Below are 16030 nucleotides of genomic sequence, written 5' to 3' on the forward strand. Positions count from 1 at the left end.
GTGTACAACATTATTTACCAATGTTACTATTTGATTCATTGCAGAATAGTTAGCCTAAGGCTTGTTTTCTTCCACTGTGACCAGGCAGGCCAACAATTAAAATAAAAAAAAACAGGAAGTGAGACGAAACTAACCAGACAAAACACAGACAAATTACACACACTCACACATACTTTGTTGGCATCCTAAATGTATCAGACAAATTATAAGCAAGAATATTTGAATACCAGTCCAAACAAATATAACACGGGTCAATATAGAGCCAGGAGTGGGCAGATTTTATAGCGATGATGTTAAACTGGCTTCTTTCCATTTTTTTTTTTGAGCAAAGATTCTAGTGGTTTGCTTTGGCTTTTATTTTGTTGAGAAAGAGCCAAGTTACATTTAGCGGCTATTTTAATTTGACATGTTTCTTAAAATTAGCATTTGGGCCAGGGACATGTCAATTTAGAGACCACATCAATCTTTTCACCCTTAATTAAAAGCAACTTTACAGTCCTTATGATAGCATTAGTTAACTTCTTTAGCTCAGCACACATTATTAAATGTACTCCATGACACTATAACGGAAGGCAGAGTTTTCATAAGAAGGCCAGTTGGCTGACTACTTGTCCAGCAGGCTATTTTATTACAAAAAATGTTGAGCCTAAAGAAAAAGTTTTGATTTACAAGCGCAGATTAGCTCTGTGCTTATTACTGTCACGGTACTGGGTCTGCGATCCAGGATTTGTGTTTCAGTTCTGGTATTATAATCTTTGATTATTGTTGTTGGTTTTCTTTAATTCAATTCAATTCAATTTTATTTATATAGCGCCAAATCACAACAAAAGTCGCCTCAAGGCGCTTTATATTGTACAGTAGATAGCACAATAATAAATACAGAGAAAAACCCAACAATCATATGACCCCCTATGAGCAAGCACTTTGGCGACAGTGGGAAGGAAAAACTCCCTTTTAACAGGAAGAAACCTCCGGCAGAACCAGGCTCAGGGAGGGGCGGCCATCTGCTGCGACCGGTTGGGGTGAAAGAAGGAAAACAGGATGAAAGACATGCTGTGGAAGAGAGACAGAGATTAATAACAGATATGATTCGATGCAGAGAGGTCTATTAGCACATAGTGAGTGAGAAAGGTGACTGGAAGGGAAAAACTCAATGCATCATGGGAATCCCCGGCAGCCTACGTCTATTGCAGCATAACTAAGGGAGGATTCAGGGTCACCTGGTCCAGCCCTAACTATATGCTTTAGCAAAAAGGAAAGTTTTAAGCCTAATCTTGAAAGTAGAGATAGTGTCTGTCTCCCGAATCCAAACTGGAAGTTGGTTCCACAGAAGAGAGGCCTGAAAACTGAAGGCTCTGCCTCCCATTCTACTTTTAAATACTCTAGGAACAACAAGTAGGCCTGCAGTGCGAGAGCGAAGTGCTCTAATAGGGTGATATGGTACTACAAGGTCATTAAGATAAGATGGGGCCTGATTATTTAAGACCTTGTATGTGAGGAGCAGGATTTTGAATTCAATTCTGGATTTAACAGGAAGCCAATGAAGGGAAGCCAAAACAGGAGAAATATGCTCTCTCTTTCTAGTCCCTGTCAGTACTCTTGCTGCAGCATTTTGGATTAGCTGAAGGCTTTTCAGCGCGTTTTTAGGACATCCTGATAATAGTGAATTACAGTAGTCCAGCCTGGAAGTAATAAATGCATGAACTAGTTTTTCAGCATCACTCTGAGACAGGATATTTCTAATTTTAGAGATGTTGCGCAAATGGAAGAAAGCAGTCTTACATATTTGTTTAATATGTGCGTTGAAGGACATGTCCTGGTCAAAAATGACTCCAAGGTTTCTCACAGTGTTACTGGAGGCCAAGGTAATGCCATCCAGAGTAAGAATCTGCTTAGATACCATATTTCTAAGATTTTCAGGGCCGAGTACAATAACCTCAGTTTTATCTGAATTAAGAAGCAGAAAGTTAGCGGCCATCCAGGTCTTTATGTCTTTAAGACATTCCTGCAGTTTAACTAATTGGTGTGTGTTACCTGGCTTCATGGATAGATAGAGCTGCGTGTCATCTGCATAGCAGTGAAAATTTATGCTATGTCTTCTAATGATGTTGCCTAGGGGAAGCATGTATAATGTAAATAGAATTGGTCCTAGCACTGAACCCTGTGGAACACCATAATTGACCTTAGTGTCTGAAGAGGACTCTCCATTTACATGTACAAATTGGAGTCTATTAGATAGATATGATACAAACCACTGCAGTGCAGTACCTGTAATACCTACAGCATGTTCTAATCGCTCTAATAGGATATTATGGTCAACAGTATCGAATGCAGCACTGAGGTCTAGCAGGACAAGCACAGAGATGAGTCCACTGTCAGAGGCCATAAGAAGATCATTTGTAACCTTCACTAAAGCTGTTTCTGTGCTGTGCTGAGCTCTGAAACCTGACTGAAACGCTTCAAATAAGCCATTCCTCTGCAGATGATCAGTTAGCTGTTTGACAACTACTCTTTCAAGGATTTTTGATATGAAAGGAAGGTTGGAGATTGGCCTATAATTAGCTAAGACAGCTGGGTCTAGAGATGGCTTTTTGAGTAAAGGTTTAACTACAGCCACCTTGAAGGCCTGTGGTACATAGCCGATTATTAGAGATAGGTTGATCATATTTAAGATTGAAGCATTAATTAATGGCAGGACTTCTTTGAGCAGTTTTGTAGGAATGGGGTCTAAAAGACACGTTGATGGTTTGGAGGAATTAATTATTGAAGTTAACTCAGAAAAATCAATTGGAGAAAAAGAGTCTAACTTAACATCGATGGTACTAAGAGTAGCTGTAGATAATATTACATCTGTGGGATGATTATTGGTAATTTTTTCTCTAATGATAAAAATTTTATTTGTGAAGAAGTTCATGAAGTCATTACTAGTTAACGTTAAAGGGATGGTTGGCTCAGTAGAGCTCTGACTTTTTGTCAGCCTGGCTACAGTGCTGAAGAGAAACCTGGGGTTGTTCTTATTTTCTTCAATCAGTGACGAATAGTAAGATGTTCTGGCTTTGCGGAGGGCTTTCTTATAAAGCAGCAAACTATTTCTCCAGGCTAAATGATGATCCTCTAAATTTGTGACACGCCATTTCCTCTCCAGCTTACGAGTTATCTGCTTTAGGCTACGTGTTTGAGAATTATACCACGGAGTCAGGGACTTTGGATTTGAGGCCTTAGTTTTCACAGGAGCTACAGTATCCAGAGTCGTACGTAGTGAGGAGGTAAAATTATTAACAAGATAATCGACCTCTGTTGGAGTAGCGTTCAGATAGCTGCTCTGCTCTATGTTGGTACAGGGCATTGAAGATGATAACAGTGGGTGGATTATATTCTTAAACTTAGTTACAGCACTTTCAGAAAGACATCTACTTTGATAAAGTCTACTCTCCACTGCTGTGTAATCAATTATTGTAAATGTAAATGTTATCAGGAAATGATCAGACAGCAGAGGGTTTTCAGGAAACACTGTTAAATGTTCAGTTTCTATGCCATATGTTAAAACAAGATCTAGAGTGTGATTAAAGTGGTGGGTGGGTTCTTTTACATTTTGAGAGAAGCCAATTGAGTCTAATAACAGATTAAATGCGATGTTGAGGCTGTCATTTTTAGCATCTACATGGATGTTAAAATCACCCACAATAATTATTTTATCTGAGCTGAGCACTAAATCAGATAAAAAGTCTGAGAAATCAGAGAGAAACTCTGTGTAAGGCCCAGGTGGACGATAGATGATAACAAGTAAGACTGGTTTCTGAGTTTTACAGCTGGGGTGGACGAGGCTAAGCATCAGGCTTTCAAATGAATTAAAAGTCTGTCTTGGTCTTTCGTTAATTAATAGGCTGGTGTGAAAAATTGCTGCCACACCGCCCCCTCGGCCTGTGCTTCGAGATTTCTGGTAGTTAGAATGACTCGGGGGTGTTGATTCATTTAAACTAACATACTCATCCTGCTGCAACCAGGTTTCTGTAAGGCAGAGTAAATCGATTTGTTGATCAATTATTAAGTCATGTACTAGCAGAGACTTGGAGGAGAGAGACCTAATATTTAATAATCCACATTTCACTGTTTTACTCTTTGGTTCAGATGTGGATACTGTATTGTTCTTTCTTTGTGATTTTTTATGTTTAAGTTGTTTATTGCTGGTTTTTGGTTTGTTTTTTGTCTTTTGGGGAGCTGACACAGTCTCAATGGAGATGGGTTTTTGGGGGGGTAGCAGGAGGAGAGAAGCTGCAGAGAGGCGTGTAAGACTGCAACTCTGCTTCCTGGTCCCAACTCTGGATAGTCATATTTTGGGGGGTTTAATAAATTTGTCCATATTTCTAGAAATGAGAGCTGCTCCATCCAAAGTGGGATGGATGCCGTCTCTCCTAACAAGACCAGGTTTCCTCCAGAAGGTTTGCCAATTATCTATGAAGCCCACATCGTTTCTGGGACACCACTCAGACAGCCAGCAATTTAAGGAGAACATGCGGCTAAACATGTCACTCCTGGTCTGATTGGGGAGGGGACCAGAGAAAACTACAGAGTCCGACATTGTTTTGGCAAAGTTACACACCGATTCAATATTGATTTTAGTGACCTCCGATTGGCGTAACCGGGTGTCATTACTGCCGATGTGAATTATGATCTTACTGTATTTACGTTTACCCTTTAGTTCTCAGTTATCTTAGTTCTTCCACTCTCAGTGTTTATCCCAGCCTGTGTTTAATCTCTGTGTTTGTTCATCTCCTGTGTCTCCCCAGTCAGTCGTGTCTCCTTGTCAAATCCACGTCTCCATGCCTGTCTCATGTTTCCTGTTTTATTTTGATAGTCCTGTGTGTGGTGTATTCTGCTTTACTTCCTTGGTCCTTGGCGATTAGACCCTGCTGTTCTCTCCTCCTGTGTCTCGTTCCCTTGCTCTCCCAGTCCCTCTGTCGCGTTGTACCACTCCCATGTGCTCTGTGAAGAAGCTTCTCGGATGAGAGGTGAAACGTCTTCAAACAACTTAAAGAAGTCCAGACGCTTTTCTTTCCAAGCTCCTTAGACCATGTGCTCTCTCGTGTTCCTTGTCATCCTCGCTCCTAGTTTAAAGTTTCTAGTTTCCCAGTGTCTTAGTTCCTTGTCTGATGACTCTGCAATAGTCGGCCTCATCACTGATGGGGACGACAAGGAGTACAGAGGACTGACTCAGGACTTTGTGGACTGGTGCCAGCTGAACTACCTCCAGATCAATGCCAGTAAAACCAAGGAGCTGGTGGTAGACTTCCGCAGGCACAAGCATCCTCCACTGCAACCACTGAACATCCAAGATATGGACATCGAGGCTGTGGACAGCTACAGGTACCTTGGTGTTCATCTGAACAACAAACTGGACTGGACTCATAACTCAGACGCCCTCTACAGGAAAGGGCAGAGCAGGCTGTACCTGCTTCGGAGACTCAGGTCGTTTGGAGTGGAGGGCCCACTCCTGAAGACCTTCTATGACTCTGTGGTGGCCTCAGCCATCTTTTATGGTGTGGTCTGCTGGGGCGGCAACATCTCTGCTGGGGACAGGAAGAGACTGAACAGGCTGATCCGAAGGGCCAGCTCTGTTCTAGGATGCCCTCTGGACCCAGTGGAGGTGGTGAGTGACAGGAGAATGGTGGCTAAGCTGTCATCACTGTTGGACAACATCTCCCACCCCATGCATGAGACTGTGACAGCACTGAGCAGCTCCTTCAGTGGGAGACTGCGGCACCCACGGTGTGGGACGGAGAGATTTCGCAGGTCTTTCCTCCCCACTGCTGTCAGACTCCACAACAAAGACTTTTGCAGCTGATCAAACACACAAACCCACACATGTGCAATAAGACTGCTATACGTGCAATTCTTCTTCTGACGAAGTTGTGTTTTTGTATTTTCCTACTCAGTTGTATATAGTATTTGTATTTCTATTTTATTCTATTGTATATATTATTCTATTCTATTTTATTCTATTGTATATAGTATTTTATTTTATTTTATTGTATTTTATTGCATTCCAGTGTTTTCTAATTTCTGCTACATAACTTTGCACTTTTGCTGTAACAAAACAAATTTCCCACCTGTGGGACTAATAAAGGCCATCTTATCTTATCTTATCTTATCTTATCTTGTCCTTAGTTTCTAGTTCTCTGGTTTTTGATTCTTGTTTCTAGTGTATTTTTTGCTACAGCACAATTAAAGCTGCCTCTTTGAGTTATCCGGTGTGTGATGAGTCCTGCATTTGGGTCCACATCCTGCCTGCCACTCAGCAGATCGTGACAATTACACTTTTTGATCTTTCAGTATCTGCCCTGCCCCTCCACACTTTGTTAGAATGTCAGTATGCAAATTTAGGCTTTGACAGCAAAAACTTTTCTCAACTAAACCCTAAAGATCACAGATAGGGCTGTGCGATATGACTAAAATCTCATATCCCGATATAAGAATTCTATCGTCCGATAACGATATAAATCAGAAAAATGTAACATTTTCTGTAAATTCTGTGAATCTCGGGCAGCTCGACTTGCGGGAAGTATTTCCAGCTGCGCGTCATGTAGCTGGAGTCGAGTATTTTAACAGATGCATGAAACTATACATTTATAGACATAAGTTGTAACGGCCGCCGTTTTCTTTGTGAATATGTATTACATGGCGTGCTGCGGGGAAAAGCCTGTTCTAACGTTTCAGTCTAAGGTTTATTTTTTAGCACCTAGCGGCTCTTGTTTTGCTTCTCATCCGTAAATAATCTGCTCTTTCACGTGATTCAGTTTATTTTGAAAAGTCTCAACAGGATCTTGAGCTTTATTGTGAAAGGTTTATGTGGAACATAAACAAGCGGACACGCGATGGTGTTACCGTCGTTGTTGCTAACCGCAACGCATAAAAACAGGCGCTTGTCCGTCCGTAGTGTGGTTATATTAAATATAAGAGAAAGAGAGAACTTTAAGAAATTAATATAGCCACTACTGTGACCATCAAAACAATGAAAAAATATTGCCGTAAACAGTTTATTTTGCGACACCACGAAACAAACGATAGCGTAAAATGAAACGATAGACGTTTTTATATCGTCATCCGATATATATCGTTATATCGAACAGCCCTAATCACAGATATACAAACATAATAGTAAGGGGGCCTAGCACTGATCCTTGAGGAACACCTACTATGCTCAAGATACATAAGTCTAAAGAAGTAAGTCAGCGAAATAGACAGTGTGAAAAGACGGTTTGAAGCGGAGATGGGTTACATGTAAAATTAAAATTAAAATTAAGATAATGGGAAACTCAAACTACACCTTTCCGTAGTTTGTTTTTAAAGTAAGCACTTCATTTGAAGACAATTTTAATTGAATACCCCTGTTATAGAGCCAAAGCGTATGTGATGCAAACCCAAAATGCTGATATGAAGTTGTTCAAAGATGCCATGAACCTGGGCTTTCTACCTGGGGTTTTATTAGTATTTGAAATTTAGGAGATGCGAGTTATTATCTTGGTTTTGATTTCCATTCTTTCTTCAGAGCTTCTGGTTCTTCGTGTTGTTTTCGAGCCATTCTGGTTTCACACTTCTTCATTAGTGTTCGGTTGCTCTTATGTTCTGGGTATATCCTCTGTTAGCAGAGTTTGTTTTCTCACTGTTCCCTTTCCACGGTTCTTCACTTTTATCCATTCTCTAAAGTTCTTGTCTCTGCGTCTCCTTGTTTCAGTTTTTGTTTTTTATTTGTTCTTTTATTTTGGCAGTCATTTGTCTCCTGTGTTTTGCACCTAGCTCCACATCCCCTGTATTATCCTAATTTATTTCACCTGTCCCTTGTTTCCCCAGCTATGTCTCATTCCCCTGATTAGCCCTCAGTGTGTGCATCAGTGTATATATTGTTCTGCCAATACTTCTTTTTTTTTTTGGTCTCATTGTTGTTATCCAGACCTGTGTGTTTCTATCGGTAGACTTGTGAATTTTGTGTTGCTTTGGCTTTTGGCTTTTATTTTTTAGCCAGCCTCATTAAGTGGCCTAGCCTTTGTTAAACCAGACACTGCTTATAGCTCACTGGATTGAGCACACAAACCACATGCAGTAAGGCAGTTCAAATCCACCCCAAGGCCATTTACTGTGGCGCTTTCTGTGTTTTCTATCTACTGTCCTAAATAAAAACTATAAAACAAACAAAAAAGAACAAAGTCTGCTTATCTCTTGAGTCCTTATCCTGCAAATCATTTAACCTTTCAACTTTTGGAAGAACTGGAAGTATACTTTAAGATTTAAAAATAGGAGGGACAATTTTTTTTTACAATCAGCAGGTGAAGTACTGTATTCAAGTAACAATGTAATTTAATTAACAGTAATGGAAGTTAACATATGTTTGAACTCATGATGTGATTCACCTGAATCTTGTAAGCAGATCACACTTCTATGTATATGTGTATTTAAAAGATTAATATCCAATATACTCAATACTGAAGAAAAAAATCTAAAGAGCAAGAAAAGATTGCTGTATTCAGGTAATTTCCCCGGAGTTTTGAGTTGAACATCACAGACAAATGTGGCTAGTTTTATAAAAATCTTTCCAAATAAATTTACTATTATCTTTTCCTTCTGTTAAGCCTCCATACAGTAAATCACCACATCTGTCTCTTATAGACTTAACAGCTATTCTAATGCCTAATATCTGCTTTTATAAGTTTTTGGCATTTCTGGCTAAATTATTATTTTCCCAAACACTACCTTTCACGCTACCTTTTCACCTTATCCGTTAGCGCTGTAAAGACATTTGTTCAACCATCAACCCACATTAAACAAGTCACTTCACTGATGTATTCAGTTTGCCTTAAGATATATGCTGATGCATTTGTAAAAACATTTGTATGAGTAACTGCAGCATTTCTTGCAGTCATGGTTAAATTATGATCGGATAAGCCAGCAATCAAATTGAAACTTTTAGCTTCTCTTTCTATAGAAATATTACGTCTAACTGGGTACTTCAGAGTTTCACAATACTTGCTGGGGCTTTTATAAACTGAGCTGAAAGCGGCTTTACTGGAGAAAAAGCCTGGGCATGGAATCATGTTTCAGAGAAACACAGACATAATGGAGTTCCACAATGGAAAGCCAAGAAATGACTAATTACTAAAGTTAAACACGAGACCGTACGACTGATACAAACGCAACAACGAAGCACTCGGTATATATTTAGTAATATTGTGCAGCAAGTTACAAAGCTGTGGTTTTATTTTTAGCTTTAATTGAGGTAGTTCATCTTTTACTTGAACTGTAAAAGCATTGAGAACCTTATTTGAGCCTAAATACATCTATAGGAAACTCTCAATAAGACCATCAAAAGGGCTTTCCCCCCCAAATAATCATTTTTATAATACTTATGGTCCGCATAATCTTAAAAACAGCATAGTCATACATGTTGGTCCATCTTATATATTATTATCACACAGAAAGTGATAACTGAATATAAGTTATTTAAAAAAAACTACAATTTATTGAGTATTTATTGCTTTTTTTCCTAATCAAGCAAGCACACTCACAGGCCACCTTGTTAGGTAAACCTCTTCAACTGCTCTTTAATATAGCTAATAAACCAGAGACATTTAGGCACGTAAAGTTCAGACTTAGCATTGGAATAGCCAATAGACAATTTTGGTGACTTTGAACGCAGCATGGCACAAGATAAGCTGGTCTGAGTATTTCAGAAATTGCTCATCTGGGATTTTCCCTCGCTGGGTTCTCTGGGTGAAAATGCCTTGTTGATCCCAGAGGTCAGAGGAGAATGGCCAGACTGCTAAAAGCTGACAGAAAGGCAACACTAACTTAACTAATCACTCATTATAAACATTTGTAGAAGAGCATCTTGGAAGACACACATCAAATCTTGAAGGTGGCGGCCACACCGGATGCACCTCCTGTCAGCTAAGAACAGGAAACTGAGGCTAAGATTCACGCAGGCTAATCAAAATCGGACAAAAACATTGCCTGGTCTGATGAGTCTTGACTTGTGCTGCAACATTTTGATGATAGGACCTGAATTTAGCATAAACAACATTAAAGCATGGGGCAATCCTGGTCTCTGAGGAATGTTTCCAGCACCTTGGTGAATCTATGCTGCCAAGAATTAAGGCATCTATGAAAGCGAAACTTGATCCTAAAACCTCTAGGACCTTCTATGAGCCATTTGCAAGCTATCAAAATTCAACAAAACGCTTTTATGTTCAGCAGCTCTCAGCAGCACACACAGAAAGGAACAAGATGTTGTGAAACTTACTGTCATTAGAACCTTGATTTTCATCCCAGGTACGCACGTAGTCATCCTGCAGAAAGAGGAAGAAAACACTACTTTACTATCTGCTGCCAAGACAAAAGAGTCAGGTAATTCACAGTGGATGCACAGTGCTGCTGATATTATAAAATACAGCATGAACACTGCTATCATCACAGTGGAGAAGCGATGTAGTTTACATTATCACTGGACACTGATTATAATGTGTACACTGGCATGATAATTAGCTAAGTGAGTCACACCAGAGACTGTGGCTGTACATTCTTTATGGAAATGAGCTCCACAAATCTGCACACTCTGCCTATATTCGAGACATATGGTATCAGGGGTGAGCTGCCTTTTAAGTGCTCTGCCTTTTTACCCCCGTTTAATTAGAACATTAATCGTTCTAATTAAAATGGGCAAATTGAAAGAGATTTTGCAAAAAAGGGAGAAAAGATGGATGGAGAGGCAAAGATAAAGACACACAAAGAGACAAGGAAATTACTCATGAATGCAAAAGACACTGGACAAAGGCGGCTACAAGAGAGCTGTACAAAAAGTGAAGAGAACTGACCTCTACTTCCTGGTGAAATGACAGCAAAAGGAGAGAAAAGAGTCGATATTAGTGAAGAAGAAAAGTGCAATTTTGGACAGAGCGTATTAAGCTGTATTCAAGACATCGTGAGGACACAAAAAAGACTTTCTAAGTTCATTTTAAAATCTCTTAGAGCCTGATTTTATAATAATATATGTAACAAAGTCTTTTGTTGCTTAGTTTTGTTTATTTACCACAAATTTAGAAGATCAGATCAGATTAGATTTGACTGAGAGAGGCCCAGCAACATTAGAAAAGTGGTTTCACCTTATCACTAAATGTAACTGAATGATGGCTGGTGCAATATTACATTTTCCCAACACTGCTTCACCACGAACCTAAACAAGGCGAAAAAGGTGGGGAAAAAAAGGGTAATGAGTATCATAAGAACATAAGGTGACAGATGTCTCAACCTGTAGTTGGTGGCACATATGACATTTCAGTTTTCTACCTGTTTCACCTTCAGGTTTGGGACACATGTCAGCACTTTCCTGATGCAATATAATAACATCCTGATATAAATACACAGTGACAAACTGCAGTAAAAATACATACAGTAAATACAGTAAATTTTGTACGCTGAAAAAGAAGGCCTCTTTACATTTTTATAGTATAATACTGGATTTCTTTTCTGGCATGACTCATCAGAATATAAATGTTTATTTGTGATTTGTGATTTACAATGTTTGCATGACTGACAACCGTGTCACGGTTTAGCTATCAACAGACAAACTTTACCAGGATTCCTGCAGGGACTGATCACATCGAGACAGAGTTCAAGTATCATAAATACAGCAGCATTCCCTTTGTGGTGTAGTGCAAAGCTAATAGCTCAAAGAAATTGAATGAGAAATAAAGATGCAAGAATATAAAGTGGTCCCTGGGTGTCTCTGGGTGACAGTTGCACTGGAAACCCCCTTTGATTGCTTTAGCCCCTCATAGTTTGCACAGAAGATGCTGACTAGTCTGCAAACACTTGCCAACTCCTCACCAAGCAGCAGTGAAACTGTGAAATGAGTTGTTGAGGATATCCTGAATTTTTCTGCTGGAAAGCGCTGCTGTTTTTACCGCTGTTAGCCTCTGTTAGCCTCTGTTAGTGAAACCTTCTTCTAAGTGGATCTAATATTGTCAGACTCTGGTGCTTAGTGAATGAACTCTAATACAATGTAATGTCAAACAAAAGAAAACAAAAAAATGTTTATCAGAGGGAAGGTTTGCTTAAGCCTAACACTAGCTAGACTAACGTTAGCTTATATCCAGCTACTGTTGCTGTCGTTTAGCCAGTTGTCTGGAGACGGGAAGATTGCATGTTTAACCTGTTAACAATAAGTAAGTGTGACAATATTGGAGGTGAATAGTCATGTTTTTGCATGTCTGTATGTGTTAGAGCCCTGACTTCAGTTCAGGAGATGAGGCTTCAGGTAATGAGGAAGAGGAAGAGGTGGAAATAAGAGAGGAGAGAGACATAATGACAAAGAGATGATGAAAATATAGATGTACAGGTGTTAAATGGTCATATATAGTTTGAAAGAACTATTTGTGATGCTTAAATTAAAAGTAACTTATAAGGTGGGCTACATATGAGGCCAGTCTCTAGCCACATATATAAGATGTGATTAGGGGGAACCATTAGGCGGGACACCATGGCAGCATCTACCTGCTCCTATGCATTTTTAATGGATTAATACTAAGTTCATGAGAATGCATCAATTTTCTAAATAACCTGAAGAAATTACTAACTGTACCTTTAAAAATTGTTATTTAACATCTTGATTGACATGGGGAAAAATGAATTTTTAAAACACTTCAGCTTGTATTTTGGGGCTCTTCATCATCTGCCTGCAGGAGCTCCTACTAAGGATGGAGGATATGCAACATGTCTGACAGAACCCTCTGTGTCTGTCTGAGTACAGACTGCTCAGAAATGGACTGAACCAGATGCAACAGCTTTGATTTTGCCTGTACACAGAAGCTGCCATAACCACAACATCTCATACTTCATGAGTTGTCGTGTGTTCTCCGAGACTTTCAGCCTGCGTTAAAAAAAAAAATACAGCCTTTGCTGCAAAGGAGAACTCAAATTTTCAGTGTGGTCATTCCAACTCAAAGGGTAATTGAGATGAATACCAAGATACCTAGAGGATTTAACTTGGCAGGTTATCACGAGGAAGTTTGTGTATGGAGGACACTGTTTGTGTTCATCTGGAGACAGCCAGCAACCTCCAGCCACCACTTGCCAACCAGCCAGGGAATACATATTTTTCCCTAGTGATCAGGGGATGCCACTCATTTGCCAGTGGGTCTTTAGTCCTGTGTGACAACGGAATAATACTTTACAACAAAAAGGCGTTTACACAGATTACAATAGGACTGCCAAAATAACGGTAAAATTCTGCAAAGCTTCTACTTTTGTTAGACACACAGTATGATAAGTTGTTGTTATTGTAGATTACTTCAGGCACACGGTTAAATAGTTTAATGTTAGCAAAACAAGTGTTTGGAGCATATTGCCATGTCTGAAATAATAAATATGAGTCATTTTAGGATATTTACAATCAGCCACCACCCCTCCTTAGCGATGACTGACTCATAACTGTAAACATTTACTGTACTGGGAGAACGTGCCAAACCGCTCCCCTGAAGGTGATATATCCCAACACAACATGCAAGAAAAGCAGCCGTCGTGAAAGCCCGGATCGTCTTTTTTGACCCTCACCGCTGCGATACAGAGAGGTACGTATTTTCATCACTAGCAAAGCCTCCACTTGTGATTTAAAATCTACCCGAGTGCAGCTCAGATGCTCTGCTCGTCCTCTCCTCGCTGCACTGCCAAGCTTATTTCCCCTCCTTTAGTAACCTGGCTCGTGTCTGAGTCTTAATTCAACACTACAGATGAGCTTTATGGACGATTGCTGGTTATGCAGTTTAACCTTGTCTGGTCTGATGGAGTCACACATTAAGAGGGTAGACATCAAAGAGTTTACAACCTGGGCATTAATCCGATGCCTCCCATGCCTCTCTTATTGATGCTTCAGCTCCTGCATTATTTAGCAGCCTTTCTGTATTTGTGATTCTGCCAGGACTGATGAGGAAACTGTCCTGCTGCGCTGACAGGACTGGAAATCAATGATTTCATAGAAGAGAGACAGCAGAAAATGTATTCGGGGAAAATAAATTCTCCTGAGTGCAAACTGAAAGTGAGCATGAAACGCGGAACAAGACGACAAGTTTGGCACGCAGCGGAGAAATTACATCACCTCAAATATGATTCACAGACCAGTACTCTGATGAAAACACTGCTGGCTTTTACACAGAAGTGATTAGAGGTAGCAGGCAGAGAGAGATGAAAACACTCAGGTGCATCCAGGAGCTCTGTGATCTAACTGATAACATCAGAAAGATCTCCTCTTGTTAAACAGAGCGGGGAAGCTTACCCTCCACATCAAACACGGCAGAGTGTTCGTCCTGCTGCCGGGCTACAATACTGATTGACAGATCACAATCCCTCATATCTGTCGGGGGAGGATCACAACCCTGTGAGCCTGTCCGCCGAAAGATTGGGTTCGACTCGGGAGGAACTGCACAGAGTCACAAAGATCTCTTGACAGACTGAGCTCATGCTTGTTTGCTGGATTGAAAAGAACAAACAAGAAAGCGTTTGAAATGAATGTGGGGGTGTATGTCCCCCACACCTGTGACTGACAAGTGTTTTCGGGTAAATGTCAGCTGTCAGATGCACTCTGCTCACCACGGTTATCCTGAGGGGTATGTTCATGGTAACTGCAGAGTGCATCACGGGCTCATCAGTAACAAAGGATACAGTAATAACACTCTCTGGAGGAGATGCGTACAAGCCTGGATGGAGCTTTATTGACCTTTTGCTGCAATTTCTGTTAATATCGGCCTTCAGTGGATTCATCACATTCGTGCTAAACCTCACAGAGCTCCGGCATATCCACCACATCAAAAGAGACCAGGGGCCACACAATTCACACAATAACAAAATTATTTAAGCATGACAGCGGCCAAAACCCTTTTGTGAGGGAGGTGAAGTGCCTCAGAGCTGTTGCATACTAAACACAAACGTGTAAATGTGAGCCACTTACAAACATATAATTTATGCTGATACAAAATATTCATTTCTGTGTCCCTGTTTCCTGAAAAACAGCAGATGACTGTTTCTGGTTTAATCGTGGCAAGTAAGTACATGTCTAATTCTTTAAGCAAAAAAAAATTCTGAATGTAGATCATAAAAAAAACACAAATTGTCAACTTTAAAATACAAAATATAATCTTTGTCCATGCATTTTTAAAATAAAACTGATTTAATATTTGGCCTTGCTGATGCTTAATTTACAGCATCGTGTTAAATCTACGGCGTGCTGTAGCCTGATGTGGTCCATCCCAGAAATGTAACTACATCGCCGTGGTAGCTCGGTTTGGTACTAATACGTGGTTGGAGTGCAGTATATTGATTATCATGAGGATAATACCTCAGTGAAACCAAATGTAATAGGCTGTAATTGTTGCTTATTGTGTTAATAAAACAGACTGTATTCTGCCCATGAAGACACGCCATTTATCATTGCCCTAGCTTTGACAACACATCTATTAAACTCAAGACTCAAAGTCCGTCCTTACTTTGTTTCAGTAAGAGTAACTGTTGTTTTGCAGGTAGCTTCAAGTGCAGGATGAACAAATCAGCTTCACTTGCAACGGCAGACCAATGGAGACCCACCAGTGCATGAATATAAATACATCTGTGATGCCTAAGTACTAACTAGTGTAATCATTTTTTGCACTTGCTGAAAAAGAATCGATGCTGATGCTTTTTCTTCAAGGGTAATCGTAAAAGTCTCAAGGCTGGTGAGGATGTGAACAGACTGCTACCTGGACCTTCAGGACCTTCACTCTTAAGCTTACTTTACACCAAGGTCATACTAATGTAACATAATCTTCCTTCAGAGTTCACAGACAGATGGGCTTCATGCCCAAAGTCAGAGGGACTGAGGGATGAGGGCACAAAGAAGCTCATAATGTACAATAAGAATTTCTGTCTGGTGGAAATAGTAATTAGCTAAGTGACAAGCAAAAAAATCAACCCAGTTTCACCTTAAAATGCTGGAAAATAACGCTTGCGGCGTCTA

The 16030-nt window shown here is 40.0% G+C and overlaps 1 protein-coding gene across 2 annotated transcripts in view; it reads right to left on the minus strand.

Moving 5' to 3' along the window:
- spock2 (SPARC (osteonectin), cwcv and kazal like domains proteoglycan 2) overlaps positions 1–16030 on the minus strand; it is a 42289-nt gene that overhangs the window by 14365 nt on the left and 11894 nt on the right. Inside the window, exons 2-3 of one of the 2 annotated variants that reach the window (XM_003451949.5) lie at positions 10863–10871; positions 10292–10337 (exon numbers count right to left, since the gene is read on the minus strand). In XM_003451949.5, the coding sequence (XP_003451997.1) occupies positions 10292–10337; positions 10863–10871 (55 nt within the window). The remainder of the gene's footprint in view (positions 1–10291; positions 10338–10862; positions 10872–16030) is intronic. The other variant, XM_019367060.2, reaches the window with a different exon arrangement.

Source organism: Oreochromis niloticus, linkage group LG13 (genome assembly GCF_001858045.2).
Source record: "Oreochromis niloticus isolate F11D_XX linkage group LG13, O_niloticus_UMD_NMBU, whole genome shotgun sequence".
In the NCBI taxonomy this organism is placed as follows: domain Eukaryota; kingdom Metazoa; phylum Chordata; class Actinopteri; order Cichliformes; family Cichlidae; genus Oreochromis; species Oreochromis niloticus.